Consider the following 27,952-nt stretch of genomic DNA (forward strand, 5'->3'; position numbering starts at 1 on the left):
TGTCCATTTCTGGCCTTCCACAGGGGCAACCGACACTGATACTGGTGCTTCCTGTGATTGGTCAGGTCTAACTTCGAGGTTTTCATTTTTGCTTTGGACCTTGGTTTGGAAACCATTTCTCTCCAGAATATCAATTATGGCTCGATAAGCACAAGCCAGACCCCAAACAATACATTCCTTCTCAGATCGTCCTGAGTCCCATGACTCCTTACCTAAACACTCACTGAATTTCTCAGGGTCCCACAGGTGCTCAAGATCAAAATTGCATAACACCGGGGGTCCCCACGCTTCTAATTTCTTTCCTAATTTTTTCCACCTTCCCTGCCATTCAACACTCTCTGGTTTTGAGGAAAGCTTCCTCCACATGATGTAAATTACTATTGCCAAGAGTGCATTCAGAAAAACAGATAACACAGCTGCCACAACTGCCGGGCTGAAATCCTGAATATAGGTAAAGACCTGAAAAGAGTAATTGGAAACCGTTCCAAATGCCGCATAATCTGTCACGTTAGCCAGGGTGTTTAGGTAGGAGGCATGTAACCCCCTCAGCGCACTAAAGTAGCTGTATATCCACACTACTCCGGTGCTGAACGCGAGGAGCTTAAAAAGACGCCAGCATGCTGTAAGGTACATGAAAAACCTTAGTCCACTCTGCACCAGATTTACAATGGAGAGCTAATACTGCACTGCCCGCATTCTCCACCAATAATTGTCACGGTGTTGTCCGTGACAGTAACCCAAAGGAAACCGAGAAGGGAGAGGGGAGAGAAAAAAAAAAAAAAAAAAAAAGAAACTGAGTCAGTGGCCGCGCGGCCGCCCGAGCAGAGCCGCGCTCCGGGAGGGGGAGGGGGAAACGGCGGGAAGAGATGGGTCTACAAGAAAACAACGGCACGATCTGAGAAGGAACGGTAACTTTTACTAAATCTAATAAAATTGAACAATTGAAAGAGAGAGAAAAATTTTCAAACCAAAAGCTATGAGCTTACGCTAAGGAGGACCCGCAGGGGAAGCACACGTGCTGAGCCTCCACGGCAGCCCAGAGCAACGCGCCCAGACCCAGCGCCGCCTGCATCCGGTGCGGAGCTCCGCCCCTCCCCTCTGCTGCTCCCACAGCATTAACTCCTTAACTGCTGCATGATGCTCTGATGTGGAATACCGGCATCAAAAAACACAAAACCACAACACAGGTTCATTGGGTTCATCATGATTAAGCAATGAAGGCATTTCTTCCCTCGTACCTTTCTGATTACTCTCGGTTTTATCCAGTCTTTCCATTCATTTTGAAGTGACTGGAATGTAAGCTTGTGGAGGAGCTTAATGTTTTTCAAAGTTATGAAATCTAATAATTGGTTCAAATAAAAGGAATCTTTTTTGTCCTCTGCCATACGTTCCTGTTTGTGTACTGGCATACTTTTCTGGTGCAGTTCTTGTGAGTTTATGCCATATGCTTGGTGCACACCTGACTCTCTCAGGATCATGCACCTGGTATGGATTGTTAGGAAGGATCATGGGGTCATGTAACTTTTTCACCATGTCTAATTCCCTCAAATAGCAGATGTGTCTTTATAGTAGTCCATTTCTCTATCACAGGCATCAGATCATTTTTAAAGGGATATTTTTCCTTTACAGCTAATAGCACTTACTTCCAGAGGGTGAAGGCCTCATCCTGACATCTACTAATACCTCTGTCAATGACTGAGTCCTTAGCAATGCTTCCCAGTTGCCGAGCTTCTCTGCTGTCTGGCGACATACTGTTAACCCCATTGTCCCAATATCAAAGCAATCAGGTGACAATGGGTTCCTTTGGGTGCTGTAAAAAAATCTTTTCTCGAACCTCTAATTTCAGTCATTTTCAGAGGTCGTGTAGTAATGGTTACAATGTCTTCCTCACCTTCTCTTTTAGTTCTTGTTGTTAACTTCCTTGGTGTCTGTGATAGTGGACTTGTTGAGGGCCCCTCCCCTGGATGATCTTCCTTTTCTTCCTCTTCTTCCTTTCATTCTAAACAAGGTGATATCTGTTTCAATTCTTGTCCTCACACGGGGGAACTGACATCCATACTGGTGCCTCCTGTGATTGATCAGGTTGCGCAATTTTGATGTTCTCTTTCTCCAGCTCAGCTTGGAGGTTGTCTTGTTTGGCAACTGTCCTGCTCAGTTTGTACTCTCTCCAGGAGACTCCCCCTCTCTGGGATAGTATTGAATAAGGCCCAGTAGGCGTAAGCCAGGCCCTAAATTTCTGCCTCCTCAGATCTATCTGAGCTGCAACATCCCTGTATCAAATACCTGCTTAGGTTCTTAGGATGTTGCAGACATTCAGGAGTAAAGTTCTGGGATGCTGGGGATGCCCATTTCTCTAAAGTCTCTCCCAAGTCCTTCCACAATCCTTGCCACTCAGCATTCTCTGGCTTTGGGGAAGGCTTCCTCAAAATATTATAAATACAGATACTGAGAGAAATGATGAAGAGTATACTCAGGGAGATTGACAACATGATCGTTGGATGAGCATTCGAAAAGTATATAGGGGATTCAAGGGAGAGACTAGAAGCCTGTTTAAACATCATATGTTCTGTAAAATTAGCAGCTCTCTCTGGGACGCAACTTTCAATGCCCAATTCATACCACATTGTATGAAGACACGAAATGGGTATTTCCATCAGTGTTTTTAGTTTTTTATGCATACATACAGCTCCAAAGAGCATAGTGGCAGACTTAATAAAAGCCCAGTATGTAAAGAGTATTAAAAGAGGGAAAAAAAATTGAATGCCATCTCTTAACACTTTTACAAGAGACAGCAGATAGCTTTTTTTCTTTATAAAAGCACTCAGAATTTACAAACTTTCCAGAGTATTGGCAGTCTGCCTGGACTTCAGGGCCTTGTTTGCAGTACAATTCCTGCAGTACTGATGAACTTTGAGAACAAAGCTCTCTGTATTCTCAGGGAGCTTTGTTAGAAAGTATGCCTTTCTTGGCCAATGCACCAGAAAATGTTAACAATTTTGGGCAAGTATGGCTCAGTTCTGTGACTAATTGGGCTGGAGGGACCCACACCACAGGAGAGAAGGAATGGGGAATGAGAGAAGAAAAAGATACTGATATGGGCCTAAAAACAAAACAGCGGCCAAAAGCTAAAGGAGAAAACTAATTTACTAAGTATGATAGCGGAATGCAAGATAGCATGATATAATACAATATAATTGGAATTGAAGCTAATATATCAAATAAATTGAGAGAGTGTCCAGAACCAAAGGCCTTACTCTAATGCTGAAAGTGAGACACCTAGGGAGCACACACTGCAAAGGTGAGCAGTAAAAGAAAGGGACAGTGCCTTGACTTGAAAGCAGTTTTATTTAACTTTCCCTGTAAACAGAAAATGGAAACAGAACAGTGAAGGTCTTCTGGGAGAAGTAGTAATTCTCTTCTGAGAAAGTTACCCAGAAACTATTGACAATCCATAGAACTGGGACATTGACTCTTTAACTCCCAGTATACTACATTGTGCTACGATGTGGGATTCTGGTAACAAAAATCATAAACCCATGACATTAAATAATGTTTGAATTTCACTGTGATTACATGCATATAGTTATATAAGGAGTTTATGAATAAAATAATGCACTATGTTGCTTGAAAGTAACCCCTCATTTAACATATTTTTCCAGATTTGTATTATGGTGGAGAAGCTTTCTCTGTAGAGCAGCCACAATCCTTTACTTGTCCTTATTGTGGAAAGATGGGTTATACAGAAACATCTCTTCAAGAACATGTTGCTTCTGAACATTCAGAAACATCAACAGAGGTGGTAAGCTGCTTCAGTATTTTTTTTCCCATTACAATGAGAGTATATGAAAAATTATCTCCCACACAATGAATAAATTTCTTAACTTGAAGTATGTGTTCATTGAAATGGAAGGTATGTACCTTTATTTGTGAGATGAGAATGTTTTATTAGGGCTGTTGTAATTAGTAAGAACACTCGATAAAATGCTTCATTTTGCTTAAGTATATGTAAAAAGATTGTCACCATTGAGCTGTGCACCTCTGTTACTTAAGTTTTTAGTTAGGTAACTTCTAATGCAGTAGTAGAATAACACTAAATATTTTATTTGTATGTAGCATCTGCCTCCCTGGCCATTAATATTAGTATCAATACAGTTATATTCTGTCTACAGGATGAATAGAAAAAAGGTTTATTGACTTCAGAACTTTCATGCCGGTGTTAAATTAATCGGACAATGATCTGGGGTTTTTTGGTTTGGGTTTTTTTTCTTCCTTTTAAACAAATGAAAATCCAGAAAACATTTTCAGGAAATGAGTTGAAGTTTCCCACATTGTACTTATTATTTAATATAATAAGATTGATCGTATACGATGAGGAAAAAAAAATAGTTGCCTTGATATTAAGGCTGACCTTTTTGGAGTTTATTTACTATATTTTAGCAATATTTAGAATATTCTCATGGTTATTTCATATAGTGATGTCTCTCTCTTCACAACTAGTTGTCTAGTTCTCAATCCAGCTCACAATGTCATATAAGACTATAATTATGTCAGCCGTCTTTAATTGGAGACAGAGAAAGGTATGCAACTGGTCTGTACATCTTTTGGGTTTTGGGTTTTTTTTTAATCTTTTGTAATCTGGTATATTTTTGTATTGGAAATTGTTCTTCTGTTTGCATTATGACTGTTATTTCTCTCAACCACACCAGCATTAAGATAGATGGCATGGTAAAGAATATGCTATATGCTTCATGAAACATTTCTATTTACAATTGTCTATCTGAGGTATCAGTGCCAAACAACTTGCTTGGTGGTGGTTAATATCCATGCCTTAGATTCTAAAATACTGTCACAGCATCCTGTCTGGGAAGGCTTGTTGATAGAAAAAGCTACATGTGTAGGCTCTTCTGAATGAGTGGCAAAAGCACTCCATTGTGGCTGGCCCAGAGATTCCATACATCCTTGGCATAGATGACCTCAGTAGAGGGTACTTCAAGGTCCCGAAAGGGTACCAGTGAGCTCTTGGTATGGCTGCCTTGGAGATATAGGATATTAAGCAGCTGTCTACCTTGTCCTGTCTCTCAGGGAACCCTTCTGCTGTGGGATTGCTTAGAGTAGAAGAACAGCAGGTGTTCACCGCTACTACAACAATGTAGCGGTGGCAGTATTGCACCAACCAAAACTACTTGGTTCCCATGCATAAGCTGATTCACGAACTGGAGAACCAAGGAATGAATGATCAGCAAGTCTTGCTCACCCTTCAGTAGTCCCTTGTGACCAGTGCAAAAGTATAATGGAGAGTGGAGGCAACAGTGGGCTATATCATGGCCTGAATGAAGTCATGCCACAGATAAGCACTGCCGTGCCAGACATGCTAGAACTTCAATACAAACTGGTGTCAAAGGTAGCCAAGTGGTACACCACAATTGATATCATCAATGCACTTTTCTCGATCTCTTTTTTGATTTTTCTTCCTTGCAACTCACGTACCCATGCCACCTACTCCTTCATGCTTACAGAGATTAGTTTTTAATCACAACTTAAACACACTCAACTCCTAGCTCTGGTTTCTGAAATAACTGTTCAAAGTTTTATTTCCATTAGTGCTACTAGGACAGCTTTAAAACTAATACACATACAAACAACTGGTCAAGTAAAGTATCAGCAATTCCTACATAAGGCAGGCAGCTAGCTGTAGCTAGAATCTTCCCATCACCAGCAGAATATTTCTGAACTCACAACCTCATCATTTTGAACAGCATTTTGAACTTCAAATTTGTCTTCCCTTAACCCTGCAAGAAATCTAAAAGCGTGCAAAAATAAGTGTTTCTTTTAACCCAAAATAACATCCATGTACTGAAAAAAAAATACATAGAGAACATAAAAATAAACAACCTACATTTAATCATTTAAATATTACCAGATATTACTACTGTGAGAAATTCTCAAACATTTTCTTTCAGTGGAAGTATAGCAAATACCTTTGCAACCATTCCCACTTTCTTAATCTTTTCTGGTCAGATAGCACATCTGCAGAAATTACCATGACTTACAAGGAAAAGCAATACTAGGAAAATGCTGTCTTTAATACGGGAAGCATATAGTCCTTATATTTACAAAAAAAAAATTAACAAAAAGCCTCAAGAATTTTCATGCCTTCTTTTGTCAAGCTTTAACCTTTTTCCATTTCCCCCCCCATTTTTTCTTACTCACTACTCTCCATGCTTCTTAGCCGTTGGCTTGTGCTTTCCCCAAGTACAAAGCCCAAACATCTGCCTGCCTCACGATCAAGGATCACCCCACTGGCTTCTAACTTCTCTCCTGTTATTATACACAGAAATTATCCAAAATATATGTTGTGGTTTTGATGCCGGTATTCCACATCAGAGCATCATGCAGCAGTTAAGGAGTTAATGCTGGGGGAGCAGCAGAGGGGAGGGGCGGAGCTCCGCACCGGATGCGAGGTGGCGCTGGGTCTGGGCGCGTTGTTCTGGGCTGCCGTGGAGGTTCAGCACGTGTGCTTCCCCTGCAGGTCCTCCTTAACGTAAGCTCACAGCTTTTGGGTTGGAAATTTTTCTCTCTCTCTCTCAATTGTTCAATTTTATTAGATTTAGTAAAGTTATCGTTCCTTCTAAGATCGTGCCGTTGTTTTCTTGTAGACCCATCTCTTCCCGCTGTTTCCCCCTTCCCCTCCCGGAGCGCGGCTCTACTCGGGCGGCCGCGCGGCCACTGACGCAGTTTCTTTTTTTTCTCTCCCCTCTCCCTTCTCGGTTTCCCTTGGGTCACTGTCACGGACAACACCGTGACAATATAGCATAATATGATCCTCTTCTAATCTCACATCATTTTTACATGCCTCAAACCTATTTCTTACCATTAAATGCCTAAACATCCCTCCCGAACAGTACACAAACAGAAGGAAAGTAGTAAAAAGGAATGACAAAATAGCTGTATACATACACCAATAATGACTTCAAGAGCTATCACTGACCTAGGGATCACAAGTGATGCAAATACGAAGTAACATATGTGGGAAGGGACCTCAGAAGTTTACTGGTTTAAACCCCTTCTCTAAGTAGAGCCAAGAAGCAGGGTGCTCAGGGCCTTGTCCAGTTGAGAGTTGAATATCTCCAAGGCTTGCAATCCCGCAACCTCTCTGGTACACTCTTCTAGCATTTAACAACTGTCAGCGGTTTGCAGGACGGTTTGAGTCGATACCGTAACAATTGAGGCAGGGGACCCACGTGCACACACCCTGGGGAAGGGGAAGGGGGAAAGGGGAAACAAAAAGGAGAAGGGAGATGGGCCTAGGAACAAAACAGCGGCAACGATCAGAGGAGGAAAGCTAATTTACTAAATAAGATATCAGAAAGCAAAATAACACAATATCATACAATATAATTGGAATTGAGGCTAATAAATAAAATGAGCAAGAGAGAGTGTCTGATAAACCTTATTAGCCTTACGCTAACACTGAAGGTGGATGGCTGCAACAAACACCCAATGCTGAGGTCAATCCGAAAGGAAAAAGAGCAAGTGTCGTGGCCGCAGACAGTTTTTTATCTTTCCCTCTGAGCGGAAACACGCGAAAATACAAAGCATTGCACAGTCCTCTGCAGAATGTAGTTCTTCTTCTCTTATGAGACAGGTATACCCAGAACTATTGATGATCCATGCAGCTAAAGCATTAACTCTTTAACTCTTAATACACTACATGATGTTGTGATGTGGAATATAAAGAATATTACAAAAATCATAGGTTAATAGATACATTAGGTTAGAAAGGACCTACAAGATCATCTAGTCCAACCATTCCCCTATCACCATCCCTACCCACTGAACTACTAAATCAAATCCCTTAGCACCTCATCTAAACGCTTCTTGAACAGCGCTAGGGATGGTGCCTCAACCACCCCCCTAGGCAGGCCATTCCAGTGCCTGACCACTCTTTCAGAGAAAAATTTTTTCTTCAAATCTAATCTAAATCTGCCCCGGCGCAACTTCTGGCCATTCCCTCTCGTCCTGTCATTAGTTATCTGGGAGAAGAGGCTGACCCCCTATTCACCACAACCCCCCTTCAAGAAGTGGTAGAGTGCAATAAGGTCTCCTCTGAGCCTCCTCTTCTCCAGACTAAACAATCCCAGCTCCCTCAGTTGCTCCTCATAAGACTTGTGCTCCAGACCTCTCACCAGTTTTGTTGCCCTTCTCTGAACACGCTCCAGGGCCTCAATGTCCTTCTTGTAGTGAGGGGCCCAAAACTGAACACAGTACTCGAGGTGCGGCCGTACCAGAGCTGAGTACAGGGGGATGATCACCTCCCTGCTCCTGCTGGCTACACTATTTCTAATACAGGCCAGGATGCTGTTGGCCTTCTTGGTCACTTGGGCACACTGCCGGCTCATGTTAAGCTGAGCATCAACCAACACCCCCAGGTCCTTTTCCTCTCTACATTCTTCAAGCCATTCTGCCCCAAAGCCTGTAGCATTGCATGGGGTTATCGTGGCCAAAGTGCAGGACCTGGCACTTGGCCTTATTGGACCTCATCCCATTGAGCTCAGCCCAGCTATTCAGCCTATCCAAATCCCTCTGAAGGGCCTCCCTACCCTGAGGCAGATCGACACATCCTCCCAACTTTGTGTCATCTGCAAACTTACTGAGGGTACACTCAATTCCCTCATCTAGGTCATCTATAAAGATATTAAACAAGATGGGCCCCAATACCGACCCTTGGGGGACACCACTCATAACGCGACGCCTGCTGGACTTAACTCCATTAACCACTTCCCGCTGGGCACGGCCCTCTAGCCTGTTCTCCACCCAGAGAAGAGTGAACCTGTCCACACCACGGGCTGCCAGTTTCCCCAGGAGAATACTGTGGGAGACCGTGTCAAAGGCCTTGCTGAAGTCCAGGTAGACTACATCAACAGCCTTTCCCTCATCTACCAGTCTGGTCACCCAGTCATAGAAGGAGATGAGGTTGGACAAGCACGACCTGCCCTTTGTAAACCCGTGCTGGCTGGGTCTGATCCCCTGATTGCCATGGACGTGCCGTGTGATCTCCCTCAAGATCATCTGCTCCATAACTTTCCCTGATACTGAGGTCAGGCTGACAGGCCTGTAGTTCCCCGGGTCTTCTTTACGGCCTTTCTTGTAGATGGGAGTCACATCGGCAAGCCTCCAATCTTGTGGGACCTCTCCAGATAACCAGGAATGCTGATAGATGGCAGAAAGCGGCTTGGCAATCACCTCTGCCAGCTCCCTCAGCACCCTTGGGTGGATCCCATCTGGTCCCATGGACTTGTGGCAGTTCAGATGGAGGAGCAGGTCTCTGACAGTCTCTGCTAGGATCACAGGGGGTGTATTATGTGCTCCATCCCAGACTTCCAGGTCAGGGCGAAAAGTACCCTGTGGACAACTGTTCTGTCTATTAAAGACAGATGTGAAGAAGGCATTGAAAACCTCAGCCTTTTCCTTATCCTCTGTGGTTACATTCCCTGTCTCATAAAGTAAAGGAAAGAAATTCTTCTTATTTCTTCTCTTGCTGTTAATATGTTTGTAAAAGGATTTCCTGTTCTCCTTTACTGTAGTAGCCAGTCTAAGTTCAAGCTGGGCTTTTGCATTTCTAACTTTCTGCCTGCAAATCTTGGCAAGTTCGCTGTAGTCTCCCCAAATAGCCTGTCCCATCTTCCAGAGGACATAGACTCTTTTTTTCTCACTGAGTTTTAACAAAAGTTCCTGGTTCATCCACACTGGTCTTTTTCCCCTCCGGCTCGACTTATGGGACTCCGGGGCAGCCTGCTCCTGTGCCTTTAAGATTTCCATCTTGAGGAGCATCCAGGCTTCCTGGACCCCTTTACCCCTGTAAGAGACTAATATCTTATACCATTGCCTCAAAGGTTGCTGATGAACATGTCCCAACATGTCCAAGCTAGTCCTGGGCAAGGGTTGTGAAATCCCTTGTCTATGGGACAAGCTGATGGGCATGTCCTGGGGCAACCTAAGCTGCAGCTCAGTGGCCGCTGAACACTCTTTTGTGGAACTCACCTCCAGGGGAAGATAACCAGGTGATATCCGCCTGACGCCCAAGCAGGAGGGATTCATCACGTAGACTGGAGAAATCTGGGAGATAAATAGAGGGGTCCTGCAGCCACGAAGTTGGAGGGTTTTCTCTGGAGTGGCTTCCTCTTGGAGAAGCTTTCTCTTTGGAGAGACCTCCCAAGCTGATCACTGCTTGCTGCTTCCTGGAGAGGCCTTCTCTTTGGAGAGACCTCACGAGCTGATCACTGTTCGCTGCTGCCCCTCCTGGGGTTGACCCTTCGCCGCATCTCCTGTGCTGACCCCGTGCCACTTCTCCAGGACAACTGCTTGCTGCTCAAGGCTGCCCATCGCTGCTGCTGTTCTCCCCGCTTCTGCCGCCCCTGCTCTTCTTCCTCGGACTGTCAGAGCCGCTTGCAACCGGACCGCCCCTAGGATCCTGGCTGGTGACTATCCCTGCTTTGTACAAACCCTTGCTTCTTTCCTATCTTTCCTATCGCTTGCCTTCCCTTCCCCATCACCCTTAACAGTGTCCGCCTTCCCCATCTCCCTGGTTTATAGTGGCAATAAACTGGTCGGACCAACATTTGAACCGTTGTTTCTTAATCTCACGCTGGGTATATACATAATCTAATAACCTCGTCTCCCTCCTTTATATTGGAGCGTGACAACCCCTCAGGAGCAAGTCCCAAGGGACCCTTGCAAGAAGTGTCCTGAACAGGTCAAAGTCTGCCCTCCAGAAGTCCAAGGTAGCAGTTTTGCTAGTCACCCTCTTGACATCACCCAGAATAGCAAACTCCATCATTTCATGGTCACTCTGGCCAAGACAATCCCCAACCTTCATATCTCCTACTAGTCCATAAAACCATAACAACCACCTTCATGCTGAAAAAGCTTTTTCCCTATATAGACTTAGAATTTCTCATGTTCCATCTTATGTATATTGCTCTTGTATATCCCTGCAAGCCTCTGAGAAGAGGCTGGCTCCAGCTTTTCTATTCATAGGATCATAGAATCACCAAAGTTGAAAAAGATCCCCAAGATCATCCAATCCAACCGTCCACCTACCACCAATATTTCCCCACTAAACCACGTCCCTGAGTACAACATCTGAACATTTCTGGGACACCTCCAGGTACAGTGACTCCCACCTACCTGGGAAGCCTGTTTCAGAACCTAACCACTCTTTTGGAAAATATTTTTTTCTTAATGTTCAACCTGAATCATTCCTGGTGCAACTTTAGGCCATTCCCTCTAGTCCTATCGCTAGTTATGCATGAGAAGAGGCCAACCCCCACCTCACTACAACCTCCTTTCAGGTAGTTGTAGAGGGCAATAAGGTATCCCCTGAGCCTCCTCTTCTCCAGACTAAACAATTCAAGTTGCCTCACTTGTTCCTCATAAGACTTTTGCTCCAGACCACTCACCAGCTTTGTTGCCCTTTTCTGGACATGCTCCAAGGCCCTTGATGTCTTTCTTGTAGTGAGGGGCCCAAAACTGAACACAGTACTCAAGGTGCGGCCTCAGCAGTGCTGAGTACAGAGAGACAATCACCTCCATGCTCCTGCTGGCAACACTATTTCTGATACAAGCCGGGATGCCATTGGCCTTCTTGGCCACCTGGGCATGCTGCTGGCTCACGTTCAGCCGAACATCAACCAACATCCTCAGGTCCAGTTCTTCCATATGGATCTTCCAGCCACTCTGCCCCAAGCCTGTAGCATTGACTGAGGTTGTTGTGGGCAAAGTGCAGGACCCAGCACTTGGTCTTGTTGAGAATCATCCCATTGGCTTCAGCCCAGCAATCCAGCCTGTCCAGATCCCTCTGTAAGGGCCGTCCTACCCCCTGGCAGATTGACACCTCCTCTCAACTTTGTGTCATTTGCAAATTTAGAGGGAGCTCTCAGTCCCCTTGTCCAGGTCATCAATAATGGTGTTGAGCAGGACAGGCCCCGATACCGACCCCTGGGAACACCACTTTTGACTGTGACTCCCTCCCATTAGGTAGTTTTAGACAGGAAAAAGATCTTTCTGAGTCTTATCGTCAAGAGATACAAGTTTTTTGGTTTTTTTTCCATTCTCCCTTTACACATCACATGCTCCATCGCCTGATTATCTTGGTGGCGTCCACTGGACTCACTCCAGTATGTTCATGCCTATCTTGTATGTAGTTCTGTGTTCCCTAGTACAAGACCATACCTTGCATCTTAAGTGATGAATACAGGGGAAGAATCTCTTCCCTTGACCATGTATTACATACTTGCTAACACAGACCAGTATTGGGTTGGCCTTCTGTCATGGTTTTATGATTTTTGTTATTGGTATTCCACATCATAACATCATGTAAGGCACTGGGAATTAAAAAATTAATGCTCCAGTTCCGTGCACTGCTGAATTTCCAGGTACTTGGTCCTCAGAAAAGAACTACATGCCTCAGAGGACTTTGTGTTCCCGTTTTCCACTCAGAGGGAAAAATAAAACTGCACACAAGTCCCAAAATTGTCTCTTTTTTTGCTGCTCGTCTTGGTACTACATGATCCCTAGCTATATTGTGTTATTTTGCAGTCTGATATCTTACTTAGTAAATTAGTTTTCTTCCTCAGATTGTTGCCGCTGTTTTGATTTTAGGCCCATCTCCCTACTCTTTCCCTTTTTCCCCCTTCCCCTTTTCCGGGGAGTGGGTCCGTGGGTCCCCTTGCCCCATTAGTCACGGAACCAGGCCAAACCAGCAAGTAAACTGTTGACACCTTCACTACAAGGACATACTGAGGCATCATACTGAACTTCTCCACCAGGACCTCCAGCTCCCTTTCTGCAAAGCTGCTTTATAGCTAGTTGGTGCTCAGTCTGAACTGGTGTAGGGTGTTATTTCTCCCCAGGTGCAAGGCTAGTCATTTCTCATTGTTGAATTGTACAACATTCCTCTGAATAGCAGCCCAGACTCAGAACACATTGACCGTTCCCCACAATTGATTATCTACATGCTTGTAGAGAGTGCACAAAGGTTTATTACCCACTTGTTAAAAGACATCAAACAGTACTGACCCAAGTATCCACCCCAAAAAGAGACCCTGGGTTATTGACCACCAGTTGAACTTTGTACTGCTGATCACAACCCTCCAATTCCAGCAATGAAACGTTTTTCCCCACCCACCAATACCACATGATCATCTACTTTGTCAATTTTGTGAGATGTGAACTGGGTATAAGGATACCGTGGAAGACTATGTCAAAAGCCTGTCCAAAGGCAACACCCACTGTCTGGAAAGGCCTGTTGATAGAAAAAGCTATACATGTAGATTCTTTTGAATTCCAATCTATGTATAAGAGTTGAAATAAATATACTTCATTTTGAAAATAGTTAAAGCTAAAATGGTCTTAGTTTTTCTTCCCTTCCTCCTCTCCCCCAAGATAATATATTAAATGCTGGTGAAAAATTCTGTATTTGACCACGTTTGTTCCTGTGTTATCACCCCAATTTTGATTCACTGTGTACTGGGTTTATGTGGCAGCATTTTGGCCTCTGAGAAGAGTCTGGAATCTGTCCCATGTTAAATAAGAGCCAGTTGCAGCTGGCTCTAAAAAGGAACCACCGCTGGTCAAAGCTGAGCCAATGAGCAATGTTGGTTGTGACCTGTGTTTAGCTGTGTCACAGGAGCTGGAAGAGAAGTGAGAAAATGTAGTGAGAAACAACCCTGCAGATACCAAGAACTGCAGTCCATGGGAAGCCCACGTCAGATCAGTTCAAGAAGGACTGTAGTCATTGGGAGGGACTTCATGCTGGAGCAGGGGAAGAGAGTGAGGAGGAACGAGTGGCAGAGACCAAGCATTACGAACTAACTGCAACCCTCTTTCCCTATCCCTCTGCACTACTTGAGGAGGAGGAAGTTGAAAAACGAGGTGGGGAGGGGAAGGTGGTTTTAGTTTGCGTTTAGTTCTCACTGCCCTACTCTGTTACCAGTGCGCATGTCATGGTTTTATGATTTTTGGTATGGGTATTCCACATCGTAACATCATGTAGTGCATTAAGAGTTAAAGAGTTAATACTTCAGCTCTGTGGATCATCGATAGTTATGGGTATACCTGTCTCAGAAGAGAAGAACTACGTTCCCCAGAGGACTTTGCGTTGCTTTGCATTTTTATCTGTTTCCGCTTAGAGGGAAAGATAAAAACTGTTTGCGTGTCACGGGACACTCTCTTTCCTTTCGGATCGACCCAGGAGCAGGTGCTCGCTGCCATCTCGCCTTCAGCTTTTAATGTAAGGCCTTCGGTTTATCAGACACTCTCTCTTGCTCATTTTATTTGATTTATTAGCTTTAATTCCAATTATATTGTATTATATTGTGTTATTTTGCTTTCCGATATCTTATTTAGTAAATTAGCTTTCCTCCTCAGATCGTTGCCGCTGTTTTGTTTTTAGGCCCATCTCCCTTTTCCCTTTCCCCCTTCCCCTTTCCTGGGGCATGGGTCTGTGAGTCCCCCGCACCAACCGTCACGGATCCGAGCCAAACCAGCCCGTAAACCGTTGACAGCGCAATAAATTAATCTTCCCCAAGCTGAATCTGTTTTGCCCATGACAGTAATTGATGAGTGATCTCCCTGTCCTTATCTCAACCCAGAAGCTTTTTTTGTTTCATCATATTTTCTCCCTATCTTGTTGAGTAGGGGGAGTAAGAGTGTGGTGTGGTTGCAAGAGTGTGTAAATGGTGTGGTAGGCAAGATCAACTCAACACACACTGTTTTGACATTTATAGCCGTGAACAAAGGGACTCTGCAAGCAGAATGTATACTGCCTAAAATATAAAGCCCTTATGTTTTGGCTAATAAACATATTTTATTATGTTCAGAAATGACAGAGAGTGGGCTCACAATGTCATCAGTCAACTCCTTCAGATGCATCCCATCTGATCCCATCTGCAATTGGCTTAAGTGGGCCCTAACGTAACCTTCTTCTACTGTGGGTAATACTTCACTCCCACAGATTGTCACTAGACTCGGGGACCCAAGATGCTACAAGGCAGATCTTACCAGTGAAAACCAAGGTAAAGAGACTAAGTATCTTGGGTTTTTCCATGTTCATTGAGCATTAGGTCCAGTTTTCTTAGCCTCCCTTTTGCTGCCATTGTAACCTTTCCTGTTGTCCTCCACCTCCCTCTCTAGAGCTCAGGCTTTCCGAATTTTGTTCCTGCATGTTCAGACAATGTCTCTGCTCCTCTTGGGTAACCCATTCCTCTTTCCACTTTCTGTGCGCTTCTTTTTTGTGTGAGTTCAGTTTAGAATTCTCTGTTCATCCAAGCTGGCTTTCTGCAACACTTGCTTGACTTTGTATATGTGGGAACGGGACTTGCGCTTTGAAGAGGTTGTCCTTGAAGATCAATCAGCCGTCCTGGGCCGCCTTGTTCAGGGTCTTCAGGTCCCCCTTGATCAGCGTCCTGCCCCCCCCCCCCCCCCGTGCAGTCTCCTATGAGATCCTGTGCCAAGTACATTCTCAAACAAGTCAAAATCTGTTTTCTCCAAAGTTAAACACTGTGATTCTGCTGTTTCCCTTGTTCATTTTTCTCAGGCTCCTCAACTCCATCTCAAGTCTTCTGCGTCTTCAACCAGTTGTTTCTTGTTTGACTGTACCTGGTACCCCCAAACACCTCCTCTAGTCAATTTGATCATCTCCTTGTGTCAATAAATTGTATTCACTGCACTCTGCAAATGTCCTGGATTACTTGTTACCAGCCATATTGCACTTCCAGCAGATGCCATGCTGGTTGAAGTCCTCCAATGAGTAGCAGGACCTGCAATCACATGGCTTGGCTTCTAGCTGCCTAAGGAAGGTTTCACTTGCTTTCACTTCTTGATCAGGCCATCTGTAACAGATACCCACCAGGGTAGTGAACCACTGGAAATGGGTTTTCCAGAGAGGTGGTGGGTGCCCCATCCCTTGAGACATTCAAGGTCAGGATGGACCAGGTTCTGAGCAACCTGATCTAGCTGTAGATGTCCCTGTTCATTACAGGGGAGTTGGACTAGATGATCTTTAAAGGTCCCTTCCAAGTCAAACGATCCCATGATTCTATTATGTCACCACCACCGCTTTGGTCTGTCTTTTTATCCTTACCCACAAGCTCTCGGCTGTCTTGTCACCTTTTCCAAGTCGAAGCTCCATGTATGAGAGCTGCTCCAAAAGTAATGTTTCCTATTTTATTATGTTGGCCCATGGCATCAGAGGTGGATGTTGGTGGGATGACAACAGAGGTTGAACCTTCCAGACAATATTCCATTATGTTTTCTTGTCGTGTGACAGATGGCAGCAGGGGGGCAGTCTGACAAAATGGCGTCTGACATGAAAGTGCATATGAAGGAAAGGTATGTCGCTGAATTCCTCCACGCGGAAAAAATTGCACCTATTGACATTCATCAACACTTGCTGAATGTTGACAGAGACCAAACAGTGGATGTTAGCACAGCAAGGCAATGGGAGGTGTGTTTCAGCGGTGGTGACAGTGGGTCACCTCCGCTGGTGCTGATTTTTACAAGTGTGGCATACGAGCTCTCATTCATCTGTGGCAAAAACGCATCACTAATGGTGGTGACTGTTGAAAGAGTGTTTTGTAGCTGAGGATTTGCTCTATCAAATAGTGCTGTTGTACTCTTTGTATCTGTTGCAGTTTCCATGGAAATAAATAGGAGGCATTACTTTTGGAGATGCTCCTTTGCATAGAGCACATCTCTTCTTCCTTGCCTTCCCAGCCTGACCTTCCCAAAGAACCAGCATCCACAGTAGCACTACTCTAGTGATGTGAGCTATCCCCCTACACTCCTCTGTAATCCCTGTGAGATCAGAGCTCTGCAACTGTGCAGGTTTCAGTTCATCTAATTTGTTTCCCTATGCTGTGTGTGTTTGCGCACAGGCACTTGAGATGTGATGAGTCCCAGTTGTTCTGCTTTTCAGAGAAACTGTGAAGAAACTCCCCCATCCTACTGTCTCCCAGACACTTCCTCACCATCCCCCATGTTTCCAACTATCTTCAAGTTATAGTAACCCTCTCCCACCATACTTAGTTTAAAGCCTCTGTGCTAGGTTAGAAAACTTGCAAAGATGCTTTTGCCCTATGGAATCCATCTCTTCGCAGCAGTCCTCATTCCTCAGAGGTTTTCACGGTCATAAAAACAGAAGCCCTTCCTGCGACACCAAACATACAGCCAGATGTTTAATGAATGCATCCACTCCTGCTCAAGCCTTTCCCCTTCATTTCAAAGCTAACACTACCTAGGCTCCCATAGCTCTATATTTACTCTTGATATACTCAAGGCCACCCTAGCGTTGTTATCAGTGCCTACACACATGAGCAAAAAAGGGCGATATTCCAAGGGTCAGATAAGTCTTTGCAGTCTCTCTGCCTAAATCCAAGCCAGAGTATGAGGAGTGTCTGAGGTCTCTTGGTTTGTTTAGCTTAGAGGAGACTGAGGGGTGACCTCATCGCGGGCTATGGCTTCCTCACAAGGAGGTGTGGAGGAGCAGGTGCTGATTTCCTCTCCCTGGTGACCAGTGGTAGGACCCAAGGGAATGGCATGAAGCTGCAACAGTGAGGTTCAGGTTGGATATCAGGTAAAGGTTCTTCACCCAGAGGGTAGTCGGGCACTGGAACAGGCTCTCCAGGGAAGTGGTTGTGGCACTGAGCTTGCTGAAGTTCAAGAAGCGTCTGGACAATGCTTTCAGACACATGGTCTGATTTTTGGGTGGTCCTGTCTAGAGCCAGGAGTTGGACTCGATGATCCTTATGGGTCCCTTCCAACTTGGGATATTCTGTGATTCTATGATTTATACTCCTTTCTGTGTAACAGTCTCCCCTCAGCCTTTGTTCCCCGTCGCTCTCCCTTCCCCCTGCATATCCCTTTGCATGTCAATTTGTATGATTCTGTTGATTCCCTTGTTCTATCTCACTCAGTCAGCTTTCCACCCTAGTTTACAGTCTTATCAGTTGCAAAGTCCGGGTTGATCTTTCTGGAATTGGTGCCTGTAGTTTCTTCACAGCCCATCAATTAGCGTGGCTGGCTGTTGTGGTTTAACACCCTGATAAGAACCACACAGCTGCTCACTTCTCTCTCCAAGGGATGGGGGACAGAATCAGAAAGGTGAAGGGGGAAAATTCACACATTGAGATAAAGGCAGTAGAGCATGGGCAAAGCAAAAGCCGCATTTGCAAGCAGAGCAAAGCAAAGCAAGGAATTCATTCACTACTTCCCATCATCAGGCAGATATTCAGCCACTTCCAGGAAAGTAAGGCTCCATCATGCATAATCGTTTCTTGGGAAGACAAATGTCATCACTCTGAATGTCTCCCCCTTCCTCCTTCTTTCCTCCCAGCTTTTATTGCTGAGAATGATGTCATATGTTATGCAATACTCCTTTGGTCAGTTGGGGTTAGCTGTCCTGGCTGTGCCCCCTCACAACTTCTTGTGTACCCCTCACCCTCCTCACTGTCAGGGTAGCATGTGTAAGCAGTAGTCAGCAATAACTAAAACACTGTCAGAATTATCACCACTATTTTCATCAAAAATCCAAAACACAGCACCATACAAACCTACACAAAGAAAATTAACTCTGTCCCAGCAAAAATTGTGACACTGGCAAGGTTTGCTTCTTGTCATGGTCGTTGTCCCAATTAACAAGGTCCCAACCAGACAACTTTGTTGGAATAAACATTCTCATACTTGCATGCCCTCGTCAACTAGTCTGACTGACCAAGTTTGGGTTTTTTTGTTTGTTTTGCCAGAGCTAACGCTTAACTAAAAGTTCCATTTCAAATTAACGATGTTCTACTTTATAAACAAAATGTTATTAAACTTTAGTGTACAGAATTCATATTTGAAGTTTAGGATTAGGACAGTCAGTCAGACTATCTCTTCATTGTTCTTTGTAACTTTTTTTGTAGTTGATGTTCTCCCAAAGACTTGGATGATATGGACTGCTAATAATTGCTTTGCTCCGTTAAATTGGGTTAAACTTACTTCTGATTTGTTACTTTTTGAACTCCGGTGTCCCTCTCATGCAGAAATAAATTCTCCTTTGAAGATGATGTTTCCTATTGGTACCAAACACTTACTCAGCTTACTTGTAATAAGCTGATAATAAATAAGTTAATTGGGTCTATATCCATCTGTCCTATTATACATACATTTCTGTTTCTCCTACTGACTAGTTGTGTAAATGACATAATTGAGGACTACAATCAAACCACTAAGGAAGGTGCTTTTTAACTGATTTTAATGGATTTATGATAGAATTTTCTAAATTAGCTTTAGATGTGTCAGCTCTTCTTTTGCCGTTAATTGCAATGCAGTAAAATAAGGTGAGACTCCTCTGGAGATAACCTGTTTGATAAATTTTCCAAAAGCAGCACAAAAAAGTGAAGTTCTCATAACAGAAAAATATATCTCAAAACCATTGGTTTAGAATTCCTATTCTTAATACAGTGTTTAGTCTGTTATTAAGTTAGCTTACTTTGGAATAGGGATTAGTACATTAGTTTAAGAACCAATATATTAGTTTAGCAAAAGGAATCCAGAAGTGATAGTTCTAGAACTTTCCATTTCAGCTTTAGTGGGTGAACACTCTTCTTTTTCCTCAATAATTTTGTACTGGGGACATAATAGAATACTTTTATCTTCCCCCTCAATGATTTTGCCTCACAAGACTGGAGTCACAATGGAATACTTTTATCTTTTGCCTCAAAACATGCAAGGACATTTTCCTCGGGTTCCACATACGTTGTTTTTAAAAAGTGGCTCACTGTGGTCTAATAAACAATGGAAATCTTCCAAACTGGGGAATAGTGAATGAAAGTGAGTCAAAGGTTTCAGTGATGAAGCTGATGGTGAAAAAAGGGGAAGAAGTAGGTGGGCACTTGACCACCCTAAATACCACTGAGCATGCCCAAAGGGACATTAGCACTTATATCTATGAGTCCTTGAAAAAGAAGGAATATGTATGCCAATGGACTGCATATGTATGTCTTAACTGTATAAACGTAGAACCTGAGCTCTGAGAGGGTGCGCATCGTGAGGAATAAAGGAATACCACTTTCTAACACCACATTGGAGTTAGAGAGTTTTCTTACTGGGTTTCGGGTGACAATTTGGCACCCCAGATGGGACAATACGACTGAAATCTTGTGGACTGAAGGACCGGAGGGGACCTTTGACACTGTCCCCCACAACGTTCTCATGGAGAAGCTGTTTGCCCATGGTTTGGATGGGCATACGCTCCACTGGGTGAAACACTGGCTGGATGGTCAGGCCCAAAGAGCTGTGGTCAATGGAGTTAAATCCAGTTGGTGGCCAGTCACAGGCGGTGTCCCCCAGGGCTTGGTACTAGGGTCGCTTCTATTTAACATCCTTATTAATGATCTCGATGAGGGAATTGAGTGCATCCTCAGTAAGTTTGCAGATGACACCAAGTTGGGAGGGAGTGTTGATCTTCCTGAGGGGAGAAGGGCACTACAGAGGGACCTGGACAGACTGGATCGATGGGCCAAGGTTAACTGTATGAGTTTCAATAGGGCCAAGTGTTGGGTCCTGCATTTTGGTCACAACAATCCCAGGCAACCCTACAGGTTTGGAGAGGAGTGGCTGGAAAGCTGCCTGATGGAAAGGGACCTTGGTGTACTGATGGACAGTCGGCTGAATATGAGCCAGCAGTGTGCCCAGGTAGCCAAGAAGGCCAATGGCATCCTGGCTTGTATCAGGAATGGTGTGGTGAGCAGGACTAGGGAAGTAATCCCGCCCCTGTACTCAGCATTGGTGAGGCCTCACCTCAAGTACTGTGTTCAGTTTTGGGCACCTCAGTACAGAAAGGACATTGAGGTGCTGGAGCAGGTCCAAAGAAGGGCAACAAGGCTTGTGAAGGGCTTGGAGAATATGCCCTACGAGGGGAGACTGAAGGAAGTGGGGCTGTTTAGTCTGGGGAAAAGGAGGCTGAGGGGAGACCTTATTGCTCTCTTCCAATATCTGAAAGGTGCTTACAGCGAGAGCGGAGTTGGTCTCTTCTCACTGGTGACAGGACAAGGGGAAATGGCCTTAAGTTGCTCCAGAGTAAGTTTAGGTTGGATATCAGGAAACACTTCTTTACAAAAAGTTGTTAAGCACTGGAATAGGCTTCCCAGGGAGGTGGCTAAGTCACCATCCCTGGATGTATTTAAAAACTGTTTGGATGTGGTGCTCAGGGACACGATTTAGCGGAGGGTTGATAGAGTTAGGGTAGTATGCTTAGGTCGTGTTTTGACTCGATGATCTCTAATGTCTTTTCCAACCTGAGTGATTCTATAACCTAACTCTAGGTTATAGAGTTTGTTGCTACAAGTCACAACCCTAAAACAAGCAATAAGGATAAGAAAAACATGGTCAGGTATTACGTATTAGTGTGATCTGAAAAACCAATACTTGAGTCATCAGTATTTTGGCCAAAATACCAGTCTGACAAAGACTGGGTATGTCAGACTTTGAATTCATGTGTAAACAATAAGATCCCTTTCTCTGAAACAGAATTGGCTTATGCCTCTTAATGGGTACAAGAAGTAAAACAGTTCCTCACAAGAAGGAATCAAAGTTCAAAAGAAAAAAGAGAGAAGCAGAAAGGTCAAAAATGGGATCCTTTAGATAACCTGCCCTCCCCCCCCCCCCCCTTAAAATTCTAAAGCAATGTAAGCAGCAGCCGCCTTTGCAGAGGCAGGGATTGGCCCTCTGCTGATCCCGTACAGGGTCCTAGAGAGAGTCAGAGAAGTAAGGAACTTTAAGAAGGAAATGAAGTCCTTGACTGAGGATCCTACAGGGCTCGCAGAGCAGTTTGATCAGTTCCTGGGATCAAACTTATACTACTTATACCACTGGAAAGAAATTATGTTTATTCTAAGCATGCTGTTCAGCAAAGAAAAATGGGAACTGATTAGGTGGGCTGCTGTGCTGAGTGGGAGGGGACCCACCCACCAAGACAGGGGGGGTTGTCCCGACAGAACAACAAAAATACTCGTTAGCAGACCCTAACTAGGATAACTACAATCAGCAACACGGGAATAATATTGAGGGACTTGAGAGATGTAATAATTGTGGGAATTATTCCGCAGTACCCAAGTCTCAGAACTCTACTAAAGCTTTTGCGGTTCAGCAAGGTAAAGATGAAACCCCGACTGAATTTCCGGAAACAAAGACAGGATGTGAAGGTATTCGGGGATGGACCCTGACTAGTCTGTAGCCTGAGGGCTTTTAAGCGTCAATCTTGAGACTAAAGCCTGGCTGGTATGCAAAGGATGCTTCAGAAGACAGAAGGATGGAATGAGCAACCATTAGAAAACCTTTTGAGGGAGGCATAGAAAGTGTGTGTTAGAAGGAAAGGGGAGAGGAAAGGGTTTCTGAGGAATGGAAAATTAAGGTGGCAACCTTCCTCTCCCGGACCCCAGGAGATTGTGCCTCTGGTTTCTGGGCAGCGGTGCCCAGCCTCGAGGGAAGGGGGAGGTCAGAGAAAGAAAGAGAGATAAAGAATAGCAGGAACAAAAAGGACCCAGATGAGATAGGTGATGAACTGTAGGTGGTGTCAGTCAGGTAATGAAGGAAGAAACAAAGTTAAATTGGAGAAGAGAAGAAAAAAATACATATATTAATAATAATTAAAAATTATAATAATAATGCTGCAAATGTGATAATTATATTTGCTTGAGAGCAGGCTTTCTCTTTGAGGGAAGAGGTTTTGGGTGTTCCCTGCGGACAAGAAGGAAAAAAGGTAAATAAAATAAGACAGCTAAAACTCTTAGTTCGTGAGGGAGCAATGCATTGCATGTGAAATTGTTGGAAGGAGCTGTGAACAAGTTTTTTTTGTTTGTTCCGTTGTTAGCAATTGATGCCGCAGGAGAACAAGGGGCTAGACCTGTCATTCAAACGATTAGGTGTGGAGTTTGGAAATGAGATGCTGTTTCTGGCGGGGGGGTTGCCACTATTATGTTATTCTATGGGGCAGTGATGAACCTTTGATGGAAGGGATAACTTTTGGAGAGATCTCCTTTAAGATGTATACTTTAAACACTAGAAAAAGGGGCAACAGGAGAGGAGCGGGGGAGAGGGGGACCCTCCCATTGGAGTAACCAGTTTGGCAGATCATTGTGCCAATTGTAAGGGGTTTGGTGCCTTAACAAAAAGAATGCCCGCACGCTAAAGCTGCTGTTCTGGCTATAGCAAGATTACATGCCCTTCAGGTACCAATAAGGGGGATGGGGAGTAATTCCCAACTGAGATTCCGGTTATGATAAGTTACAGCTGGCTTGGGCAGCCCAGGGGAATGTTCTGTGCTCTGTGTTGTTACACAGGGGTTCATCTTTCCCTTCTTCTCACCGGTTTGCGGGACAGTTTGACCCGGTACCGTGACAATTGAGGCAGGGGAACCACGGGCCCACACCCCGGGGAAGGGGAAAAGGGAAAAAGGAGAAGGGAGATGGGCCCAAGAACAAAACAGCGGCAACGATCTGAGGAGGAAAGCTAATTTACTAAATAAGATATCAGAAAGGAAAAAAAATAACACAGTATAATATAATATAATTGGAACTGAGGCAAATGAATCAAATATAATAAGAGAGAGAGAGAGTGTGTGTCCGATAAACCGAAGGCCTTACGCTAACGCTGAAGGCAGATGGCTGCAACAAACACCCACTGCTGAGCTCGATCCCGAAGGGAAGAGAGAGTCCCGTGACTGCAGACAGTTTTTATTTTTCCCTCTGGGCGGAAATATGTAAAAATGCAAAGCATCGCAAAGTCCTCTGGGGAATGTAGTTCTTCTCTTCTGAGACAGGTACACTCAGAACTTTCAACGATCCACAGAGCTGGAGCATTAACTCTTTAACTCCCAATACACCACATGATGTTATGATGTTATGATGTTGAATATCAACAATACAACAAAAATCATAAAACCATAACACTTCTGTTGTCAGGACCAAAAAGAGTGGAAGTTAAAAGAGCCACAAATGAACTACTAAACTTCCTAGGGAAACAAGGACTGAGAGTATCAAAGAATAAGCTAAGGAAATAGAAGGAAGTTAGGTATTTGGTGTCACGCTCCAATATAAAGGAGGGAGACAAGGTTCTTTGATTATGTGTAAACCCGGCATGAGATTAAGACACAACGGGTCAAATGTTAGCCCAACCAGTTTATTACAAATACTAGTTGCTTAGGGATATGGGGAAGGGAAGGTGAGTGATAGAAAAGGGATAAAAAGCAATGAGTCTTGGTAGAAAGCAAGAGAGATGTAATCACCACCGTGGATCCACCAAGGTTCTCAGGAACTTGTCTGGTCACCGCCGGGGATGGGAGAAAGCCGGGAAGCTTAGCAGCAAGCAGGCCAAGGGGTTCTTCCAAAGAGGTTTCCCCCCCCCCCTCAGGGAATTCTCCGCCAAAGGTTTTTTCTCTTTGGGAGTTCTCTGTCAAAGATGTTTTCTTTGGGAGTTCTTCTCCGAAGGTTCTTCTCTAGGAATTCTTCTCTAAAATCTCTGGTTCAATGAAGGCCTTTTATTCCCCATTTCTCAGGTTTTTTTCCTTTTCTCTTTGCTTGTGTGACATGGCCCACCAGATAAGCCAGTAGAGGATGTCACCTTCATTGCCATGCAGGAGCATTAATGTCTTCTTGTGGTGGTCAGCTTCTCCAAGCCGTACCCCCCAGAAAAGACTATTTGCCCCTATTTCTGCTTATCTTTACAACCATAAGCAGAGACACTGAGGCACCATGACACCCATCTAGAAAATCAGCAGTTATCAGTCAGTCTTATCACCAGAAAAGGCCTCAGAAAGCAAGCTTTGAGACAAAAGAAAGGAAATCAGTTTCCGTCCTTCACATTTGGGACACTTGGTCTCCGAGGGAAAATGTAGAATAACTCCAGAGAGGATTCGGGGAATTATTGAGCTACCCTTGCCCAGAACAAAGAGGAAATGGAGGGAATGAGATGATAAGGAACCACAGATGATAAGGAAAAGGCTGAGGTTCTCAATGCCTTCTTCACATCTGTCTTTAATAGACAGGACAGTTATCCACATGGTACTTGCCCTGACCTGGAAGTCCGGGACGGGGTGCATAATGCACCCCCTGTGATTCAAGCAGAGGTGGTCAGAGATCTACTCCTCCATCTGAACTGCCACAAGTCCATGGGGCCAGATGGGATCCACCCAAGGGTGCTGAGGGAGCTAGCAGAGGTGATTGCCGAGCCACTTTCTGCCATCTATCAGCATTCCTGGTTATCTGGAGAGGTCCCACAAGATTGGAGGCTTGCCGATGTGACTCCCATCTACAAGAAAGGCCGTAAGGAAGACCCGGGGAACTACAGGCCTGTCAGCCTGACCTCGGTATCAGGGAAAGTTATGGAACAGATGATCTTGAGGGAGATCACACGACACGTGCATGGCAATAAAGGGATCAGACCCAGCCAGCACGGGTTCACCAGGGGCAGGTCGTGCTTGTCCAACCTCATCTCCTTCTATGACTGGGTGACCAGACAGGTAGATGAGGGAAAGGCTGTTGATGTAGTCTACCTGGACTTCAGCAAGGCCTTTGACACGGTCTCCCACAGTATTCTCCTAAGGAAACTGGCAGCCCGTGGTGTGGACAGGTTCACTCTTCTCTGGGTGGAGAACTGGCTGGAGGGCCGTGCCCAGAGGGTAGTGGTTAATGGAGTTAAGTCCAGCTGGCGTCCTGTTATGAGTGGTGTCCCCCAAGGGTCAGTTTTGGGGCCCATCTTGTTTAATATCTTTATTGATGACCTAGACGAGGGAATTGAGTGTAAGCTCAGTAAGTTTGCAGATGACACAAAGCTGGGAGGATGTGTCAAACTGCCTGAGGGTAGGGAGGCCCTTCAGAGGGATTTGGATAGGCTGAACAGCTGGGCTGAGCTCAATGGGATGAGGTTCAATAAGACCAAGTGCCCGGTCCTGCACTTTGGCCACAATAACCCCATGCAATGCTATAGGCTTGGGGCAGAATGGCTTGAAGAATGTAGAGAGGAAAAGGACCTGGGGGTGTTGGTTGATGCTCGGCTCAACATGAGCCGGCAGTGTGCCCAGGTGGCCAAGAAGGCCAACAGCATCCTGGCCTGTATTAGAAATAGTGTAGCCAGCAGGAGCAGGGAGGTGGTCATCCCCCTGTACTCAGCTCTGGTACGGCCGCACCTCGAGTACTGTGTTCAGTTTTGGGCCCCTCACTACAAGAAGGACATTGAGGCCCTGGAGTGTGTTCAGAGAAGGGCAACAAAACTGGTGAGGGGTCTGGAGCACAAGTCTTATGAGGAGCGGCTGAGGGAGCTGGGATTGTTCAGTCTGGAGAAGAGGAGGCTCAGAGGAGACCTTATTGCACTCTACCACTTCCTGAAGGGGGGTTGTGGTGAGGAGGGGGTAGGCCTCTTCTCCCTGATAAGTAATGACAGGACGAGAGGGAATGGCCACAAGTTGCGCCGGGGAAGATTTAGATTAGACCTGAGGAAGCATTTCTTTTCTGAAAGAGTGGTCAGGCACTGGAATGGCCTGCCTAGGGAGGTGGTTGAGGCACCATCCCTAGCGCTGTTCAAGAAGCGTTTAGATGAGGTGCTAAAGGACTTAATTTAGTAGTTGGGTAGAGATAGTGATAGGAGGATGGTTGGACTAGATGATCTTATAGGTCCTTTCCAACCTTATGAACTTATGAACTTATGAACTTATGAATTTCTAGGGGTAGTAGGATATTGCAGACTCTGGATAGAGGCATATGCTCAGAAAACCAAAGGATTATACCTTAAATTATTAGATGAAGAACCCAACACACTTGAGTGGACTGTTGAAGAGAATGAATTAATAGAAGAACTAAAACAAAGCCTAATTACCTGCATTAAATAAACCCTTTCAGGCCTTTGTTACTGTAGATCAGAGGGCAGCTCTGGGCATACTGACTCAGGAGTGGGAAGGATAAGTGTCAGCTAAGTGGCATACCTATCTAAGCTGCTGGATCCATTATCTCAGGGATGGCCAGAATGCATCCAAGCTGTAGCAGCAACTGCCCTTCTGGTGGAAGAGAGCAGAAAATTGACCTTTGGAAGCCATGTGGTAGTCACTACCCCACATCAGGTGAAAACCATTGTAACTCAAAAAGCTGGGAGATGGTTAACGGACTCTAGAATTCTGACGTATGAAATAATCTTGACTGAAAAGGATGGTTTACTGTTAACCACCAAATCTTGTCTGAATTCAGCTTCTTTCTTGTAGAAGAAGGAGGAGAAAGGGGAAAATATAGAACATAGTTCTATGGATATAATTGAGTATCAGACTAAAGTAAGATCTGATCTCCAAGGTATCCCTCTTGGAGAAGGAAAGCTTTTGTTTATCAGTGGGTCCTCAAGGGTGGTGCATGGGAAAAGATATAATGGGTATGCTGTAGTGGATGGGGCAGAGCAGGAGGTAAGAGAGATGGGCAGGTTACCTAATAATTGGTCAGCTCAGACATGTGAATTATATGCCTTGAATCAATCACTTCACCTCCTTAAAGGAGAGGAAGGAGCTATATTTACTGATTCAAGCTATGCATATAGAGTGGTACATACTTTTGGAAAAATGTGGGAGGAATGGGGATTAATCAGTAGTAAAGGAAAATAATTGGTTCATGAAGAACTAACTGATCAGACAAGTTCTGTAGAGCTTACTGTTACACACTGAAATTGCAATAGTACATGTAAAAGGGCATCAGAAGGGGAATTCGATTATTGCCCAGGGAAACAGAGTAGCAGATAAAACAGCTCGTGAGGCTGCTTTACGGTCAAATTATAATGAACTATCTTGTGCCCAAAGTAGCTCCTCCTCCACAAAAACAGATATTCAGTGAAAAAGAAAAAGAAACCTTTAGGAATTAGGGGGCATTAGGATCTGAAGGAGGAT

At 44.6% G+C, this 27,952-nt stretch overlaps 1 protein-coding gene across 1 annotated transcript in view; it reads left to right on the forward strand.

Annotated features, from left to right (window-relative positions):
• The window catches only part of LOC136058195 (E3 ubiquitin-protein ligase KCMF1-like), a 191,104-nt gene that overhangs the window by 132,047 nt on the left and 31,105 nt on the right, over positions 1-27,952 (forward strand). The window contains exon 3 of the mRNA XM_065751487.1: positions 3,660-3,799. Within this exon, the coding sequence (XP_065607559.1) occupies positions 3,660-3,799 (140 nt within the window). The remainder of the gene's footprint in view (positions 1-3,659; positions 3,800-27,952) is intronic.

Source organism: Cyrtonyx montezumae, unplaced genomic scaffold, assembly GCF_038088225.1.
Source record: "Cyrtonyx montezumae isolate F1298 unplaced genomic scaffold, pur_monq_1.0 scaffold_71, whole genome shotgun sequence".
NCBI lineage: Eukaryota > Metazoa > Chordata > Aves > Galliformes > Odontophoridae > Cyrtonyx > Cyrtonyx montezumae.